The 21,018-nt window shown below is 41.0% G+C and overlaps 1 protein-coding gene across 2 annotated transcripts in view; it reads left to right on the top strand.

The window, feature by feature from the left end:
- Positions 1-21,018, top strand: part of ADGRL4 (adhesion G protein-coupled receptor L4) — a 90,627-nt gene that overhangs the window by 64,193 nt on the left and 5,416 nt on the right. For both annotated transcript variants that reach the window (XM_081868329.1, XM_081868328.1), the window contains exons 11-13: positions 2,867-3,070; positions 3,778-3,998; positions 5,542-5,608. In XM_081868329.1, coding sequence (XP_081724455.1) covers positions 2,867-3,070; positions 3,778-3,998; positions 5,542-5,608 — 492 coding nt within the window. The remainder of the gene's footprint in view (positions 1-2,866; positions 3,071-3,777; positions 3,999-5,541; positions 5,609-21,018) is intronic.

Genomic DNA, 21,018 nt, shown 5'->3' with positions numbered 1-21,018 from the left:
CCCCCCCTCCTTCCAAGTCCAATTCCCTCTGATCTGGACCCTGGGAGCCCTTCCCTGCTTGCACGCTCCCACCTTGTTTGCAGGTCTTGGCAGCGCTTCTCCATTTCGTCATGCTTCTTCTGAGACGCAAGGACTGCAGCTGTGAGTTCGGACACTGTATTCCGCAGCGCTGTCAGCTGATCCTCCGCACTCATGGCCGTTACCGTTTGTGAGCTTTGCAAAAAAAAAAATTTGCGTTCTGTGGAGGGGACTTACTGTCAGAGCCACCCGAGGTCCCAGCTCACAAGAGACCAAAGTCCAGTCCAAGTTATGTACAAAAGGATTTATTGAAGATCATTGTAGCCATTACATCCCAACTCCGTGGCTCCGCATCTGTTATCCTTAGATGTTAGAAGTCCCCTCTGAGTCCGTCCCTCCCCTGCACCAATTTAAGAGGCTTGTACTGCTCCACCTTTTCCTCTCTTTCCTTTTCCGCAGGGTCTTCCTGCCCCCCTGTCTTCCCTCTTTCCGGGACTCCCCAGAGGCTGAGTCTTCTCCCGCCTGCTCCCCCCTCCTTCGTGCTTTGGCACCAGGCTCCTCCTCAGAGCTCTCCTCATTTCCGCGCGCCTCTATATTTGAACTTGGCGCGCGTACGTTGCCTCTGACCTTCCTTTCTACAGTTACGCTACTCTCGGTACTACACTCCTCCCTTTCAGGCAGGACGTCTTGCTCCGAACTCCTCCCCCTTCCTCCTTCCTGTTCTGCTCTTTCTGACACACTGGTAACTCCCCCCCCTCCACTCCGTTCCGACGGGGGAGCTGGTCCCGCTTTGCCACTCCCACTGGGGATTCCCTCTTCGTTCCCCTCTTTCTGACTGCTTCCCTCTCTATTGCCCCTTGGCCTGACCAGGGGGGCTCCCTTCTGGGAATCCTCTGATTCGCTAGACGGACTTTGGGACAACCTCGGGTCGTTGTCGTCCTCTTCCTCGTCGCCCTCGCTCTCTGTCTCCTCTCTCCCTAAAACCCTGACATTATCTGTATATTATTCATGCTTATCAATAACCCTGAGACTTAAGTCACTACTATCTTCATTTTACAAACAGAAAATGGGGCAGAGAGACCATTCATGGTCACTGAGCAGCTGTAAAAGTACTATTTATGCCACTAACAGTCACGGTTTCCCCCACGATTCCCAGGCACTGTCGCTTGTTAAAGGTGCTGAGAGTTTTTAGGCGACCCCTATTCCCCTCATAGAGGTACCATTCCCATAATGCTTTAACAATCAATCTTCCCAGGAAACCCTGGGAATTGTGAGGGGAATACGGGCCTCCTAATAATTCTCAGCACCTTTAACAATCTACAGTTTCAAGGGTTGTTTCGGGGAAGCTAGGTTGGTTAAAGTGGCATAAACTATGTAAGATGTGGATATGACCACAGAATATGCAATAGGCCAATTTTTCCCAGAAGTAAACCTGACTAAAAAGAAATGTATGAACAGACAGAACTTCAGACTTTTGAAAACCATAGTGCATTTTATTTAAAGAAAAAGCAAATGTAGAATGATACAAAAAAGTGGAAATATTTTATTGTGGTGGTTGTGTACCCATTTCCAATATGCAGCACTTAGCATTCAACAAAAACAACTGCTGTGTATAATAACATTAATATTAGACAAGCATATATGGAATTCTAGTTATTTGCATATATAGTGATATAACATACCTTCTCCCCTCCTTTTAGATTTTTTATTCAATTTTTTTTCTATTTTATTTTGTTCAGTTGAAATATTCTCAGTAAGAAATTAAAAAAGAAGTACATAGCTGAGTATCAGATTAAAGGAAAATCCCCATAAAATGGACATGGATTCTAAATACAGGCCAAGTGATGAGAGAGAGAGAGAGAGAGAGAGAGAGAGAGAGAGAGAGAGAGAGAGTGTCAAAACGCTTCCTTAAAAAACCCCTCACATTTGAACTGAAATTGTAAGTTGCTTTTAGCAACTAAGAAGCAGAATCTGTCAGCATGAAGAGCCCAGCATGTGTCAATGCAATGTGTTTGTGCTAATACTCTCAAGTCGGCTAAATCCTCTGTCCAAAAATAAAAAGCTCCCTCCCTTGAGTTATACTTAGACTCCTTTGCAGCTCATGAGGAGTCCTCAAATACAAGAGTGTGTTTTGCATCTGCGGGGTGTTTACTTAATTTGAGTTTAAAATATTAATCTGAAAGCAAGTGAGGCGCAAGTTACAAGACAAGTCAAGAGTGAATTGTTTTCGTTTTCTAAAAATAAAATTTAAAAAAACCTCCAGGTTTATGCTCCATCTCTTTGAGTGGGATAATTTTCAAAGCACTTCAAATGAAATCCATTACATTATTCTGTCATAAGGTATTAATGGGCAGTTAAATTAATGACAGCTACTTGGAAAAGAAATATGCTGGGCTCTATGGCTATTGGTGACAGATAATTGCCAGTTCAATCTGACGATCTCTACAGTCCCTGAAGAAATCAGTATCTATATTTATCCAGGCATACCAATGCAAAACCAGATAACAGATAGCCTGCACCTCCACTGCACTCCCCAAAACCTGTTCTGGGGTTTCCCCCAATCCTCCAGAGCAAATTTAGAAGGCACAGGCAGAGGGGGAGATAAGTCCTATCGTCCAAGTTCTATGATTTTTCCCTGCACACTTCCTTGTGCCAACTAGTACCTTAATAAAATCAATTAAAAAATGTGTAAAGCATTTCAACCAATAACTTGGCTGGGTATTTTAACAAGGAGTATGGAGGGGGGAAATGAAATAGAATCAGAACTCCATTATCAAATGAGGTTTTAAAGAAGCTATTCTTTAGCCATTCTCTCCAATATGTTATATTATTATTTTCCCCCTCCCAGGATGACAAAAATTATTATATTCTCACAAGAATTACTCAGCTTGGAATAATTATCTCCTTGATCTGCCTCTCCATGTGCATTTTCACTTTCTGGTTCTTCAGCGAAATTCAAAGTACAAGGACAACAATTCACAAAAATCTCTGTTGCAGCCTTTTTCTGGCTGAGCTAATTTTTCTTGTTGGAATTAACATGAACAATAATAAGGTACGTGGCCTTTCCTTATGCCATTTCATGTTGGGTAGGAAAGCAAATGTTTGCTCTAAAGTGCCTTTTTCAGAGGTGCAAGTAGCATTTCCCAGTTTCCCCGTGAATGTTTTACCCACAAGTAGCTGTGGATAAAACACTCATTTAAGGATTCCAGGAAATCCCATTCAGAAAGTGTAAGCCTCATTGAAGAGAAGGAAGGGTCTTCTGCCAGAGGTCCACTCTGAGAATGGGAGCCTTAACTAAGACAAAATGGAAGCAGATTTTTAACCGAGTTTAAATTGACCATGTTCCGATAATATCAGAAGGTGTTACTTCGGCAGGGGTTCTCTTGGTCTTGTTTCAGTGTAAAAAGGGACTGCTTGTATACACACCCATGTGGAGCAGGGGGTATATATAAGGTTGAACACATTCTGTGGAAAATATATATCATCTGCTTCATCAGTTTGTGTATTTCATGTGATTGTAGGCACACAGGCAAAAAGAAATGAGCATGAGGTCTGAGTTTTAAAATGAAATGGGTTTGGTGGTTTCCTGTGTACTTACAGAAAAGTAATGACAGGGCCTGGGCCATTTTCCTATCAAGAAAAATTTCCAGTGGAAGAGGTTTTGCTGGTACTGTAATATGACAACATTTTTAACCTGCATTGCAAGATATGGAGTCTTTTATGTTATTCACTTACGCTTTTTTCTGTTTTCCCTTCTAGCTATTCTGTTCAATCACTGCTGGATTACTCCATTACTTCCTCTTAGCTGCGTTCGCGTGGATGTGTATCGAAGGCATTCACCTGTACCTTATAGTTGTTGGAGTAATCTACAATAAAGGATTCTTACACAAGAATTTCTATATCTTTGGCTACGTGAGCCCAGCAGTGGTGGTTGGCATTTCTGCTGCACTGGGATCCAAATACTACGAAAGAACTGATGTGTAATTCATTGTTTACATATTGACTTTAGTTATAGATAGTTCTGACATGACTTCTTCCTGCATCAGCCCACTGAGATGTGATCACCTAAGCATGTTTCTGATAGGAAACTATGTTCACATAACAGTGAGTTGCCTGCACACTCCTGTGTACATTATATTGCACTGCGACTACCCATCGAAGAAATGGTTGGCCCAGCCAGCTTTGACGACTACGGTGGTTATTTTTCAGAAAGAGATGTGTGGCCTCTCTGCAACTATGAAAGGTGTATGCAATCTCCTCTTCCCTCAAACAGATTATTGAAGCTAATGCTCACCACCCCTACCATTTTGTCAGTGCTGTGCACACTGCTATCAATCCAGTCTCTGGATATTCTGAGGCAGTTCTGAGTACTAGATGAAGGAATCTAGCCCCAGACAGATGCATGTTTGTGCATGAAAGCCACACCCACCAGGGTATGAATGCATAGACACTTGATTGCATGCATCTGCTTCTTGGGTTGCAGGGAATACATACTGTGATACTTATGGAAATTTTCACTGTTAAGTTCTAGACGCAAAGGCATATGCCCTGATCCAGATGGGTTTTTATGCTTGTGGTAGCTCAGATGTGCAACCCAAGCTGCCATATCTATAAGGAGGTGGGCACATCATGTCTGTACAGAACTGCCCCCTTCCGTGAAATGAATGGTCCTCTTTTCCTTCTGTTGAAACCACAACAAAATGGTTTCCCAGCATTGATAAAAGAATCTCGCAACACTCAGAGGTTGGGGTGGTGTACAACATTATTTTATGATGATTGCTATTTGGGGTTTAACATGATATGTTGGGTGAAAAAAAATATCATGCAGGGTCACTAGTCTGGTAATACAGACAATCAGGCTTGTGGCTTCCCTCGGCAATAGGCTTCCCACAATGAGGAATACCACATATCTAGTGGCCATAATGTAAGAACACAAAATGAGCCTGGTAGACTCAAAGCCTATCTAAGCCAGCATTTAGTTCCCGCAGAGGGCAACCCGATACTTATGGGAGGCCCACAAGCAGTGCCAGATTTACATATAAGCTAAACAAGCTATAGCTTAGGGCCCCACTCTCTTGGGGGGCCCTAAAAAACTTAAAGGGGAAAAAATGCATATGCATTTCCAAAATATAAGATAAAAAAACAAATAAAATAAAACCTACATACCTATTAGGTCCATAAATTACCTTATAGCATATATTCAACACACACAAAAACAGCGACAATTTGTTGTTGACAAAGGACAGCTGGACATATAAAGGGCCCCATTACCTTCAGTAGCTGAGGGCCTCATCAAACCTAAATCCAGCCCTGCCCACAAGCAGGCCATGAACTCAATGACACTCTTCCATTCATGTTCTCCAGCAACTGGTACCCAGAAGCATACTGATTCTGGTACTGGAGGTAATATATAGTCATCACAACTAGCAGTCATTTCCAGTCTTCAGAAACACCTGATTCCAAAGATAGGAGTGATTCATCTGTAAACAAATTTGCAAACATTATGCACTGTTTACTTTTCAGATGTTGGCTCAGCACAAAGAACAACTTTATATGGAGTTTTATAGGACCAGCATGTCTAATCATTCTTGTAAGTATGGCTTTTTATTATTGGGGTACATAAAATTGATAATAAAAGGTGTATAATAATCACTAACCGATCGCTGTCCCACCTGTGAGTGCTAATTATATGGTAAAATGAACTATTTTAGCTGTTTTTAAATAGCCACGCTAAAATATGCTTATCTATTACGCGCCCAAGTACTTTGCCTGTCTCACAGACATATGTTTGATTAACTAATATTTCATTTGAGGGCCTGTTTCTTTCAACCTGACGGCCTGAGGGAACGGCATTCTCTGTAGCAGTTCTGGTATGTAAGATGTAGCATCTTTACATGTCAGTGATATCTCTGCAGAACTCAGCAGGAGGGATACACAGACACGATGCCAGGAGACAGATAATCTGGTATTTCAAATGCTGAGTTACTTAATCTTTTATCTGTGATCGGTCATCTTTGAAGATTAGGCTGTCATCTTTATGATTTTATCATTCGCGTGTACCCTGCCATCATCAAGGCTATTTTAAACAAAATTGCAACATCAGAGACAAAAACCCACTATTTCACATGGGCAGGCAAGTCAAGAATTGATAGCCTCTATTTCTTCTGGGAAAAAGGAGCCTTTTTAATTCCTACTGGAAATGTTTTCAGGTTTGATCTTTCTGAAACTTTTGGTGTCCCATTATAAACAACAGCAGCAAAAATATGGTGTGTTTTTCTAAAACAACCACAACAACACGCTTGAGTGCATGAAGATATTTTCAAAGTGCCGCTAAGTTACATATGTAAAAATGGATTGAGATCAAGTAAGAAATGTTAGAAGGCAAAGCGATAGAGCAGATGCTGTGAGTAGGCAATTAAGCTGTAGCTTCTGGTCCTTATTTATTTGTTAATAAAATGTGATTACAGTAGCACACAATACTGCAACTATCAATCTATAAAGCAGTTTGATAGATTAGATAGATGATAGATAGATAGAGGGCTGTTTCTAATAGGGATCTGCCAGTTTCAGTTTCTCTCACTTTCTCATTTTTCCAATTTTAAAAACTTCTCCTTTTAACCTTGGTTTTTGGGCCTTAATTTGAAGAATTTCAGGTATTTGTAGCCAGCTTTAGTGGGGTGGGGTCTGTAAGACCTGTCTTTTATTGGTATAGTTGGAGTGTGAGGTTTTAATGGTTGGTTACTTGCTTTTTACTGTAATATTGTTTTTGTAAGATGCTTTGAGCCACTTTTGTGAGGAAAGCAACTAATAAATAATCATAATGATTGCATTTACCCACAATTTTCACTTTTAAAATAAAAAAGCCCATTAAAAATCCATCAACAATTCAGTGTGAATTTCTCCTAATAAACACAATGTTGTGTAGTTTTTGACTATCACTGACATTTCCCCAAGCAATTCCCCCTAATATAATGCATATAATATAATCTGTCATTTTCACAAAGATATGCATGTTGAAGCACATATTTTTCCCAGTAAATGCATTTTTGTACATATGGTTGGATAACTGCACTGCAAAGTTTAGAAAAGTGTGAATTTTGAAAGATATATGTGTTTCAGTTTGTGTATTGGTTCAAGAAGTGTGAATTAAGTAGTTTCTCATGAAAAGGCAAGCAAAATAACACACACACCCATCCCTTGTATCCAATGGCATCCCTTACACAGACAGAAGGCTGTCTTTGATCCGACAAAGGCTTCCATTAGTGGAAAGGGAAGGGTTTTTATTACTGATTTCCTCTCCATACTTCAGCTACTCTGTGTTACTTCAACCTTTCAGAGTGGATTGTGGTGGTGTCTTCATTAGGAAAGAAGAATCAAATCCTTATTCCACTAAGAGAAGGTTTGGTGAACCAATGTGCTGAACACCATTAGGACCAACCTACATACAAGCTCTTTCAGATTATAGCCAAAGGATAATTTGGTTTTTCCTGATCCAGGGACCCATAAGTACTGCCCCACACATGCCCAGATGCCTGGAGTTCATGCACACATTCCTGAACTCATCAGCAATGATGTTAACCTGACAATCAAAACATCCTGAAATATTCACAAGTAAATATAGCTTGGTACCCAATTGCAAACAAGAATTTCAGGTTGAGGAAGTGAAATGCAATCCAAAATATAATGGCAGCTGTCGTTCATTGAGAGGCATTGAGTTATGGGTAACCCCTGCTTATAGATTCCGTATGGCAACATTACAAATTTTGTAAATGTAAATATTTGCAGTGTTCTGTTTCAGTAAGTTGCATTCCATTTTTATTTTTGGCCTGGATGGAGTGAAGAAGCTATTTTGAACAAGATGGCAGAGGTTTTCAGAAATAGGGCACTGTGTTGTTTTATGGAGCAGGAATTAGAAGAATAACTGAAACCGCCAGAATGAAGCTGTACATGATTGTGGCTTTCAAGCACTAATGGGTAGATAGACTGGAAAGAGAAGTTGCTGAATTGCAACTTATTACCAAACTTAAAACCATGGAGAGACCTGGTCTGAATAGAGACATTGGATTCTTAGCTCATTGTACATGATAAAGCTATTTTAGCCATCTCATCCCTTGCTTTTTCCTGTAAGACCAATTGCAGTCATTAAACAGTCGTCAACAGCTTTACCACACCTATCAGCCAATCACCTGTTCCCACCTCCCTTCTGAGTAATACCCCCCCACCCAGTGTTGTGTAGTGGTTAAGAGCGGTAGACTCGTAATCTGGTGAACCGGGTTTGCGTCGCCGCTCCTCCACATGCAGCTGCTGGGTGACCTTGGGCTAGTCACACTTCTTTGGAGTCTCTCAGCTCCACTCACGTCACAGAGTGTTTGTTGTGGGGGGGGGAGGGAAAGGTGGATGTTAGCTGCTTTGAGACTCCTTAAAAGGGAGTAAAAGGCAGGATATCAAATCCAAACTCTCTCTCACTATATATTCTTCTCTCACTATATATAAGGGTCTGGTGACTTCTGTTTCAGTGTATCTGAAGAAGTGTGCATGCTCACGAAAGCTTATGCCCAGAACAAACTAAGGTGCTACTGGAAGGAATTTTTTTGTTTTGTTTTGTTTCGGGTAGATGGCAACAATTTCATAGCCTTTTCAAAGCAATCTTTTCTGGACTTCAGCTCTCAAGTAAAGCATACACAAATATGTCGCAGTTTTACTGCTTTCTTAGAAACATTATACCTTTAGTGAGCAGGAAAACATCTCAGCCAAGATCCAAAGAACTCCTTGGGGTGCACCAAAGGGCTTGGACAATAGACATGGGCCTAGTGGGACTTTTTGTCTTACTCCATTTAGAGGCTGAGCCACAGAGCCTAGAGCTTGCTGATCAGAAGGTCAGCAGTTCGAATCCCCATGACGGGGTGAGCTCCCGTTGCTCAGTCCCTGCTCCTGCCAACCTAGCAGTTCGAAAGCACATCAAAGTGCAAGTAGATAAATAGGTACCACTCTGGCGGGAAGGTAAACGGTGTTACCGTGCACTGCTCTGGTTCACCAGAAGCGACTTAGTCATGCTGGCCACATGACCCGGAAGCTGTACACTGGCTCCCTCGGCCAGTAAAGCGAGATGAGCGCCGCAACCCCAGAGTCGTCTGGGACTGGACCTAATGGTCCCTTTACCTTTTTACCATGCCAAAACCCAACTGTTTTTGAACGATCTTTCATTGCAAAAGAGAAGTGTCGAAGAAACACAAGTCCAAAGTTCTCTTAGGCAGACAGAACTATTCACACAGTCCTGTGGATACAAGGCGTATATTTTAAACAGATCTTTTTGCTATTGCAAAGGCCTGTGTTGGGGGAGTTTAGTGAGTTAGACTATGCTGCGATATTATTTGAAGGCTGCATATAACTTAATGAGTGCATGACTGTAGATTGCATTGGGTACTTCAGATACTTGTTTTGAGGCAAATCTGACATGTCTTCATAGAAAAGCCTAGTTCACTTAGGCATTTTTCTAAAAGCACTTGTTCTTCTCTGAGCATATCAACAACACCTTTTCCCCTCTAACATACGTACTCATTAATACCAATCTGCCATTAGAATTCTGAAGTGCATGCCATTAGCCTCATTGATCATATCAAGCATTTTTTTTTTTTTTTGTTATTCTCTGGGTAAGTATACATGAAAAGGACTGGGTCAGACATTTGATAGACTGAACTACAGGGGGAAAGGAGTATTTTAAACCTGCATAAAACAAGCTGCAAGCTAAAGATAATTTCCCCAACTTGTTTCTCTTAACAGCCCTTCCAGCACTGCAACCAATATATCTAAGGCTGTGTTTCAGATTAGATCAATGCACACAAGTCATGTAGGATGGGGGGGGGGGGTTGCAATTATCTAATTTTAAAACAGAGTAACGAAGGTAGTGCAGGAGTTTGGGAAATAAAGAAAAGCTGCCAGCATAAGTAGGCAAGAATAATTATGATCCATGGACAAGAAGTGCTATAAAATGATAGGGTGAAATAATTATTATATTTATTTAGGGGTTAACCCAAACCTTTTCCAGCAACAACAGGGCTTGAGAGACATCACCATTTTCGCAGCCAGTGCAGAAAGTGGGGGCAGGGACAAATACACTTGAAGTTGAACAGACTTCAAGGCTGGTATGGTGAAGAGGCCTGGATCAGGCCCATAGACATCATGCAACAGCAGCAAAGAGTGCTGATCCAGTTCTGCTCCCCAAAATGCCCCATTTGTGGGTTTCTTAAATAACTTCCACTGTGGGAGGACTGGATTTCATCAGGACCATACATAGGGGAAAGGGTTAAACATAAAACTTTCCCTTGCACACAGTGCTGATGCTGAGTGCCAACTATTTAAACTTTTAAAACTAGACACGTTACTTGCAATCATGCAATTAATGTCATGTCTGTTTTGACCCCCGAAGGGCATGCATGTCTTACCCAAAAGCAAGTCCCATTGAGTTCAGTGGGATTTATTACTGGTATCTGTGTCCAGTTTTTCAACAATATTTTTTTTTTAAAAAATAGGCATACGCTTCACAGAAACTTTAATCTCTTCTCCCCTCTTTTCTTCCCCACTCCCAGGATTTCTTCTTGTTGTTGTTCTTAAATATTTTCCAGTGCTGTGTCAAACTAGAGGAAATAACTAAAGCATTTGGGCAGGTGTATTCATCAGGGAGATGATAATGAGAGAAATCAGACAGCAAGACATACCTTTCATTGTTTGACTGCCAGCTTGTGTGCAATTTCAGGCAATTAATATGGCATACATTTTCGTTTTCCAGCTTAAGCTGTTGCATTGTTATCAGCTTAACTCCCTTCCATCCTGACTGAACAGCACCGAAGCAGCATTTTCACCCATCCGTTAGCCAGAAGACAGAAATCTGTCCTCATTCATGCCAGATTGCACATCAGAATTCAAGCTTGTTAATTCTATCATTGATAATAAGGGTCATTGGGGAGAATGATGCCTATGCAGCTGCTCCTGAACATAAGACGTTTTTGAAGGAGCCATATCTAATATGATTTTTTTTAAAGCAAGTATATAACTAAAAGAGCAGCAGGAGACATCTCTCTCCCCACCACCACCATCCCCGTTTTTCTAAGATTTGACATCAGCATATAGATGGTTTCATCAATTATTGAGCGAGAGCCTGAGAAAGTAGAAAAGATATGATTTGGGAGCTTCATTTTTGAAGTTTTGAATGTGAAGCACTCAACAGACTCAGAAGTAGTGTGTCAAAATCTTTAGAATTAGCTTTCCCTTTCCTAGGTTGTCTCTTTTTTTGTAGAAACAGAGAGCCGCAGAAGGTCTAATCCATGAGAAGCTTTGATACCAGACAGTTTTCAGTAGTCTTCTATCAGAAGGCGGGGGGGGGGTACAAAAGGGGATTGTCTCCCTTTGAATTTGCTTATATTCAGAATAGTTGCTTTTTGAATTGTTCAGCTACAGTACAGTTTGTAAAGGATTGTTTTGATTACACTTGCCCCCAAGCAGTTTAACCTTAATTATTTTTATAATGCTCTCCCCCCCCCCCTTTTCTGCTCTTTTCTTTGTGCCAGCTTCATATTTTTTCATGCAGGTACAAAAGTGTGTTGTTGCACATTACGGAAAAGTAAGAATGGAGCCGAGTAAAATTGGAATGCTTTTGCCAATTAAGATCTGTATAAATTGTAATAATAATAACAGTCGCAAAATGTATATGGCATAAAGATGCAAAAAAATATATAGCTTGCCTCAGTGACAGGAGCAATTAAGACTTGGCCTAACAATGGATGTCTAAGTAATTCCTTCGGTCTCAATGGGATATTTACATTCATACATAATCCACTAACATCCTATGCCTATCAGAAGTCCTACTGAGTTCAATGGGGCTTACTTCCAGGTAAATGAATATAAAATCACAGGCTAATTCAAGCAAATGTTGGGCAACATCTAATTGCATACTGGGGCAGGGGTGGCTTCACCAGCTTCTGCAGGCCCCCAAACCAGTCATTTGAGATTGCTACCTACATCTCCAGTTGCAAACATGCCACCCACAGTAGCCTTTCTGAAATCGTTGGGACTGCACAAGGAAAAACAGCAGGAACAATAGTACCTTGTAAGAGCAAGCACTCTTCTTACCGTGTGAAGAAGAAGAATGGGGGGGGGACACCCCAATCTATGATTAATTGATTGGATGGGTTCCACTGTGACTATGACTCAAAGTCAACACAGATCTGTTGCATATGCATTAACAGATTTTTGTGTATTTTAAAACCCTTAGCACTCAATTAAAAATTATGGTTGTTTATGCTAACTCTAGAATTATTTTACATAATATCAAGCACTAATATATGTACTCATAAGACAACATCAGGGCATTCTCTTGCTCTGTGAAAAACATTGTGAAGACCTATCATCCCAATGACTAGCATTTTAACAAGTGAAGGCTTTCTTCTGGGTTAACGGTGCATTATGTGCAAATGCACATATTAGAACCATGATATAATTTCCCCCCTTTCTTTTTCTTTCTTTTTAAAAAGCAGTTTCAGAGCAGGCAATTAAAAATGGAGAAGTTGTGCATTGTGTGAAGATAATTTCTTTTCCCACAAACTACCCTTCTGCTCCAAGTCCTGCCTTGCATCCTCCAAGCTATCTTTTCCCCTTGCGAGATTTGTATTGTAAAGATGCATTTGAAAGTGTGCAGAGAGAAAAGCCATTTTGTGAGGCAATTTAGGAGGAGGCAAATGAGACTTACCCATTTTGAGAAGAGGCAGCAGGAGATTCTCCAGTTTCTTTCCCATGACCAAACAAAGTGTTTCCCACCAGTTGAAGTACTGTCAGAGTTTCAGCCAGCAGCTTCACGGCACTGAAATGACCCACAGAATGGACCAATGCAATTTACACACATTGTTCCAAGTGACTTTGCCGGTGGACTTCTGGTATGGATAGGATGGTGTTCTTGGTGAGTCATGTCTGAATTTAAATATCTCATTGTTCTTCCCAACAATGGCCAAGGGAACAATGTTACATCATGACATAGCAACATTCCCATTGGGTCTTTTTAGGACACTACAGCACTACTGATTGCAGTTTCACTGCTGCTCAAAGTGATGGTTAATGGAGAGAAACTGGAAGCCTTTTGTCATTGCTAAAGGAAATAAACTATAAAGCAATGTCATGCACCTGCCTTTCATTGAATGAGCTTCTGTTGGGTTGTTAGTAACTTAAAGCAGAACATGTCATGTTTCCCATCCTGTTTCCAGTCATATCTTTAGAAAGCTGCCATTCATTTGTTTCAGTATAATTATATCCCATCTTAAAGACTATGGGCAGGTAAAAATAACAACTATTTTCTATCACAAACATTCACAATTATTACGCAGGCTGAATGAGAAAACAAAGGAAGGGGATCAAAAACATTAGTAAGTATACGCTTCCAATATCCCTGCCTAATTTAATGAATGCCAGAGACTGCAGAATATTAACAGTAACTCTTTTATTATTTAAAAGTTACTGCACAAGAACCGTAACAAACCCACTAAGGCAGAACATTGTAGTGCTTCCATCTTAGTTCATTTGTAATTTTCCATGTCATACTATATAGGGCATTGCCTATCTGCTAAAAACCACATTTCACCTAGTGCAATGCCCACCAGATTGGGACAGGGGAGAAATCTGATCTACATTTATAGATGAAGCTATTTTTGAAACAATGTGTAAACCAAAACCCAGTCATCATTTCAAATTCACACTTCTCTGAATTTTTCAATACAGTTGTCCGGCAAAATAATTTGTACAAAAAATGCATATGTAAGGATAAAATCTGCATGGAAAGGCATATGTGAAAATAGCATTATATTGAGCAATATTGGTTTGCAAAGGTGTGTGTATTAAAAGATGTCTATCAGGAGAAATTCACAGTAAAAATGCTGCCGAATTTTCATGAGAACTTGTTCAAAATATTTGAAACTGATGTGGAAATGTGGAATGTTCAACTTAAGAGTGGAAAATGAGAATATGAGAGAAAGCAGAATTGACTGATTCAGCCATCCTTAACTACCAGTCAGCCAAGACAGTGTATTATGCCTATTCTAACACTATCCTTTCTTCTCCCTCATTCTTCAAACTGAGGTTTCCATCATCAAAATTTGTCTTCCTCTGCTAAATGCCACCCATTACCACAAAATTACAGCTGGTGGATTTAATTACTCTCCTCACAGCAATTTAACATGCTTCACCCTCCTCCTGCCAACACCATCAGATTTCCCATAACTTACTATGAATAGGCAGGAGAAATTATTCTCCTTTGAAGCTGAGGTGACAAAATCTAAGTGAAGCATTCATATATATGTACACCAAAAATTGCTCTAAAAAACTATTAGATGCTCGTGGCCTTTCTTTGGATAATTCTGCAACAAAGTCTATGGCTAGGCAAATCAAAATTCAGCTCTTCTTCCTGTATGCCAGCATAAGGCAAGAAACACATTCAAAGCCAGCTGTTTAAGCAAACTGCCAACAGAAGATGAAATAACTTGTATTCCTCAGATGTGTGCTCAATATGGAGCTGTCTGGATGTCTTACAACTCAGTCATGGATCCTAATGCAAAATCTAACACACTAGGATATCATATGGTCTTGTAATTCTCTCTGAAGGAACTTAGAATTACAATGATTCATACTTGCTGTTTTTTTCCATCTGTAAACAGGCACAATAGTGTTAGTACATTGGCGGGTTTCTTTGTATACTGTAGTGTTCAATAGCTTTTCATTTAAAAGATGTTTTACTTTTTTGTTGTTTACACAGAAAGCTGTGGAATCAGATATTGCTAAGAATATAAATAAGCTACAGTATGGGCAGCTATGCCTGTCAAATACCTTTGGGATCAAGCAGTTTGAAATGGTTTCAGGGACAAATACAAATCGCTACCCCACAACAGGCTTGGCTGTAGCTGGGGACCACAAGAATGATCCAATATCCTTTGTGCCTGGAAATAATCCAGATTCATGTTCTCATAACTTGAGAATCTCCATTCAGTCCATTCACTGTTCCTGTAATGCTACGAGTACATCTCTCTCTACGACAGCTAGTAGAAAGAAAAAATGTTGCGTGCTGAGACCCCGAGACCACCCCCTTGTTGATGAATAAGACACAAGGACATAGATATTAGGTTAATGTTATTGGGCAAATTTAGGCCACAACTTTATTGGTTACAGAATGTCAGCGGGATTGGCTTAGACATTGGAATTGACCGGACTATATCTGACTCCTGCCCATCACGTAGGGAGTCCAGTAAGGTTCAACCACCAGTAGGGGGAGCCCTGTTGATGCAAACCAACTCGAGCTCCTCCTGGTTTCCCGACAGGGTTGTGGCATGGCCCTAGCCCTACCCCAGGCTTCGGACAAGATCCACACACCCAGATTCCTTTAATGGAATACCCTTAAGCTTGGAAGGGCAGGTGATGGCCACACTTCCCCTCCCCCATCATATGATCAACCAGTGCCTAACGATCGAGGAAGCGAGCCAAGAGGAAGCTCTCTGGTTTGCGCCTCAGTTTAAATGGGGCCCATCCACGCCCGCACGCATGCCCCCCCTCCAGCAGATTGGCTGCCTGGTGAATGATGTGGCCGGGAACCTCTGGATGATGTGGGTCTTCGTCCCCCGCTCCTGGAGGGAAGTGGGTGGCCACGTGGTCCAGCGCAACTACTCCCCACTGGGATGTGGAGCGGATTTGTAGGCTACCGTATTATGTCTGCATTCCCTCAAAAGCCCAGAAGCCTTTTCTTTCTGAATCTCCTTCCAGGAAGCATTCTCACAGTTGGACACTAAAAATGGGTTTCCCTGCTGTTTGAGAGTAGCCCTACTTTAATAAGTGTCCTTGGCTTTCATGGATATCTGTGCAAGACAAGCTTCTCAGCTTGTTAACCCAAAAGGATCATTCCACCACAGCATTGCCCGTTGAGCTACTAAACAATACTCAGCCATACCCCCTCCCCTTAATTCTTTGGCTATGCACACACTCCCATTTAATCTGCATCCAATGTGCTCCCACCAGTGGTTTGGGAAGCAGTGTACACGTGACATTAGCCACAGTCCACATCTATTTTGTCATTTCCTATGAAGCACTGCATTTTGATGTGTTTGCCCCCAAACCAACTTCAATGGGAACAGAGAAAAAGAACAAACTTGCTGCACTTTAAGCTGGTCATGTGTTCACAGCCTTTATCATGACATAACCCTTCTCTCTTCTTACCTCTCTCCTTGCTGTTTGTTTTTTAAAAAAATCATATGATGGATTCATATGACCTCAGTTGGTAGAGCATGAGACTCTACTAATCTCAGGGTCATGGGTTTGATCCCTATGTTGTGCAAAAAGATTCCTGCACTGCGGGCAGTTAGACTAGATGACTCTTCTGGTCCCTTCCAGCTCTCTGATTCTCCGATTCTGTGACCTTTTTTCCAATATAGTTTTGTTTTGAGTTTTTCCCATTTTAGAAAATGCAGTGGAGAGTTTTGCACTTGATTTTGAGACCCACACATATCTGACTCGTCCAACCATTTTTATGTGATAGATTCATTGAATCCTTTCTCCCAACTCAAAGGGGGGTGGCTTTGGAGGGGAAGTGCATTTGGGGGGATGTAGTGGAGAGTTGTGCTACCTAAACATAAAAAAAAATAGGCTAATTTCATTGCTGCCCATTTAGATTTTGCATTCACATTACTGTTGAGGAAAAAGCATAAGCCTTTTCGTGTTGATGTAAGAATGCAAAAATTGCAGATTTCAGTCTCCTGCATAGCCTATCTTTTTACAGCAGCTCATTTTAGACATTTGTTACCACAGATACTGATGTAAAGAGGTAATGAGAGCTATTATACAGGATATTGAAATGACAGCAGGGCACATTTGACCATACTCTTGCACATCTTCCACCTGTCATTTAATGTGTTCTTGAGGAATATGCATTGGTTTCAATGGGACTTGTGCAGGAGATCTTTCCAGTGGATTGTGCCTCATGGGTCGCATCTCTGAACCTCCCGCTATTAACATCATCCCATTATTAACAGCATTATTTGGACCCGACATGTCATTTCACCCAATGAAAAAGAAAACAATAAATACTAGTAGCCATTAATGTTAAACAGTACTAATCATGGACAGCACATAATGAAAGTGAATGATTATGCTAGTAGATCTCTTACAAGCAGAAAATTACACCATTAGGGCCAGAGTCATGTGGGTGGTTCTGGGTTGAAAGCTACATTCTTTTGTATATGAGAAGCCATGTATTTGTTTATTTAATTGTACAGGGAGTCCAAGGCTTTTCCTTTGTCAAGCAATAGGAATTATAGTTGGCTTTTGTCCAGAATCTTCTTGCTTTTATGAGTGTTCTTGGTGTATTTAAAACTCAGACGATAGTTTCCAACTTTAATTCTCCCTCTAGTACACTTCAACTACTCACCCACTTACAGCAGATGGTGTAAGACCACAAAATAAAAACAGGTGGGAAGGGGACCCACCTTTCTAAGAATATATTCAAAACTGTTACTTAAACACTTAAGAACTTTCAAAGGACATCTGTAAATTCCATACAAGCTTAGAAACTTTGATAAATAGTGTATCTCAAGCACCAGCAATTTTCTGGATTCCCATTTCCTCTGGTAACCTCTCACACTACTTTTCACATTATGCTGGAGGAATCCTTACACTAAAAAGTAGATGGGAGGATGCATGGTGATGGGTAAATAGGGAATCAGTGAAATTCACCTCTTCTCTTCCATGAGTGGGAACCTGGAATGACCATTCCATGAGCAGAACTACACTCCAAAACCAACCCATAATTAGGACAGAGATGCATGCAGAGATGCATGAAGTTGATGCCACCTAGATGTCAAAGAGTATGAGAGCATTGTCTAGACTAGATGATTAGGCTGATGCCATTTACATTAGCTATCTAGTTTTCTAAAACTTCATGCATCCTCCAAGTATCACCCTTTTGTGTTCCGACTACATTTTGCCCCACTTATAATAAGAGCAATCCAAACTCACATTATGCCAGCTAGAGATAAAGTGAATTATTTCCTCTGTTATTCACCAGAATATGTATATTATATAAAAGCCTGCATATAATTATTATAAAGGTCAAATTAATTGTATAATTAACTTCAAGAACTGCTGGTTTCAGAAGTATTATGTATATCAGAATTTTAAATATTGGTGCTAATAGCAGATTCCCTCCAAACAGCATCTTCGGGGTTTGGTGTTAGGAACGCAGTATGCATGGGAAAGGCCCTAGCCCCACCTTTCTATCTGTCACATTCATATTGACCTCCACATCTATTGTACATTAGCAAACATGTATTTAACAAAGTTAATATGTTAAATGTATTAAATGCATGACATAAACTTCCTGGCCTGGACCTCTCTTCTTCCATCTCCCTGCCCCCCACCCCCACCCCAAGACTTTCTTCAGGTCTTTTAAGTAGCCACTGAAAAGATGGACTATCTCAGGTAGTTAATTGTTTCTTCACTAACTACCTAGCAGTTATTACTAAGAACAAGGGGTTGTGAACTGTTAAATGTGATAATGCATCATAGAGCTGTTTTGCCCCCTCTTTGGGCATTAAGCCTGAATTGGAAACATCAGTCCATGTTGGGGGTCACTGTTCCAAACATCCTTATGCCTGCCCACTTAGTCCCAGACCTTTTGATGTTGAACATAGAAGGTCTGAAGGGGACTCTATCCACATCCATTTGAAGGGGAGTAGAAATCACCATACAACCACGAGCTCTGCAAAACTAGCCTCCCTACTCTGTGGATACAACCCAAAAATGCAGGTAGATGCTCCCATCAGATCATCCTTGCTCAACACAGGAAGGTATGGAATAGAGAGATTGTACAGTCTGCACACAGAGAGATGTTGGAGGCAGGGCTGGCACACATAGCCCTGGGTCACCTACATGCAGGATTTTCTGTTAAGAAATAAAGCACATGTGTTTCTAAAATAATGCCTTTGCAGGGGTGCATGTGATCAAACCCAGACTGTGATTAAGACAAATTCTTAATTGTCCACCCCACCAAAATCTCCCATCTAGGCTTCCCATCATGGATCCTACACTGGGCTTCCAATTGCTGTTTTAAATATGAGTGGGTTTTTCCCCCTCCTCTTGAAGCATATAGATGAGGAAACAAGTGGATGTTTCATTAATATTACTCAGTCAGCAGATGCAAATCCATAGGAACCAACTGGCACAATTGCAATCAAGAATTCACAGAGAGAATGCAAAAAGCTAGCCAGCTGAAATGTGGCTCATTCAGTATATTTTTAGAATTTCACAAATCCAAGGGGAAAGATGAGGGGAAGGGGTAGAACACCAGCAACGGCCCACAACAGCAGGAGCCCTCAGGCATTGCTGCACAGCAGGCTCTCTCTGTGTGTCCACCTACCTGCACTTTTGGTCTGGTACAAACCCACTTAGGGTCACTGTGTAAACTGAGGTTTGTAGTGTTGGGTAAATGAAAAAGCAAGTAGGACTAAACTCAAAGGATGTTTTTCTTCGGAAAGGAGAATCAGGGTGTCAAAGGATGTTTTTCTTCGGAAAGTAGGAAGTCAGGAAACAGCTAGGTAAGGCCTGCAACAGTCCCTGTTTATTATTGTGGTTCAAACACAATTTTCTCTCTGGGTTACTTACTTAATGGAAAGATATTTATTCCACTTTCCCACTATAAAAGCATTCAATGTAGTGTACAACACCAACAAATGAAAACAACACATTTAAAACTAATTGAATAGTTTTATCGATAAAAAGGTATCCCAACTGGTTAATATCAATAGATATTATTCACCACCATTTTCACCAGCAGCACCTCCAATTAAAGCTGACAGTTCTCAAGTGAAAGCTTTTGGCTTGCCCTTCAGTTATGCCAGATGGATTTCTTTATCTGAGGAACCAATTCCATGTATGCTGGGGAAATAAGGTGTGAACAAGTTTGTGGGCACGTACAAACTCTACTTGTGTGGGCTTTGCCTGTACAGTTGTGGGCCCCTGAATAAGTAAACAAATCAAGCAAACAAAGTCTATTTGCATACCATTTAGATTGTGCAGGCTATAGTTTCCCCAACTTCCCCTCCCCCGACCATTTGCTTAGGGTCTTGGTGGACCACTTACCTCTTTCTGCACACAGTAGCACGTTTAGTTTAGGACATGTTTAGTCGTGTCCGACTCTTCATGACCCCATGGGCCAGAGCACGCCAGGCACTCCTGTCTTCCACTGCCTCCCGCAGTTTGGTCAAACTGATGCTGGTAGCTTCGAGAACACTGTCCAACCATCTCATCCTCTGTCGTCCCCTTCTCCTTGTGCCCTCCATTTTTCCCAACATCAGGGTCTTTTCCAGGGAGTCTTCTCTTCTCATGAGGTGGCCAAAGTATTGGAGCCTCAGCTTCACGATAGTGAGCACTCAGGGCTGATTTCCTTAAGAATGGATAGGTTTGATCTTCTTGCAGTCCATGGGACTCTCAAGAGTCTCCTCCAGCACCATAATTCAAAAGCATCCATTCTTCGGTGATCAGCCTTCTTTATGGTCCAGCTCTCACTTCCATACATCACTACTGGGAAAACCATAGCTTTAACTATACGGACCTTTGTTGGCAAGGTGATGTCTCTGCTTTTTAAGCATACAAAGGACCATAGCATACAAAGGACCATAGAAATACTGGATGGGGGATACTCAGGTATTGATTCTTCAACTAGAGAGAATTATACATATCCAAGTGTCCCTATTTTACTTTGTGAAGTATTGTACAGCTTTTATAAAGCACCAAAGACTACTTCAGAAGCTTTCTTCAGGCAAACTTTGTCCAAGGAATGTGCTGTTGTTATTGATAAAGGTGCAGGTGGACTCAGCAATATAATTCTTTTAATACTGATCTGCTGTTACTCATGGATATTTTTGGTGAATAACTGCTGCTTGTGAATAGCTGATCAGACGCTTCCACTTACTTCAAACACTAGCA

Source organism: Podarcis erhardii (genome assembly GCF_964252035.2).
Source record: "Podarcis erhardii genome assembly, chromosome: 6".
Lineage (NCBI taxonomy): Eukaryota > Metazoa > Chordata > Lepidosauria > Squamata > Lacertidae > Podarcis > Podarcis erhardii.
Note: the sequence above shows the minus strand (reverse complement) of the source record. Positions and strands in the feature narration are given on the sequence as shown.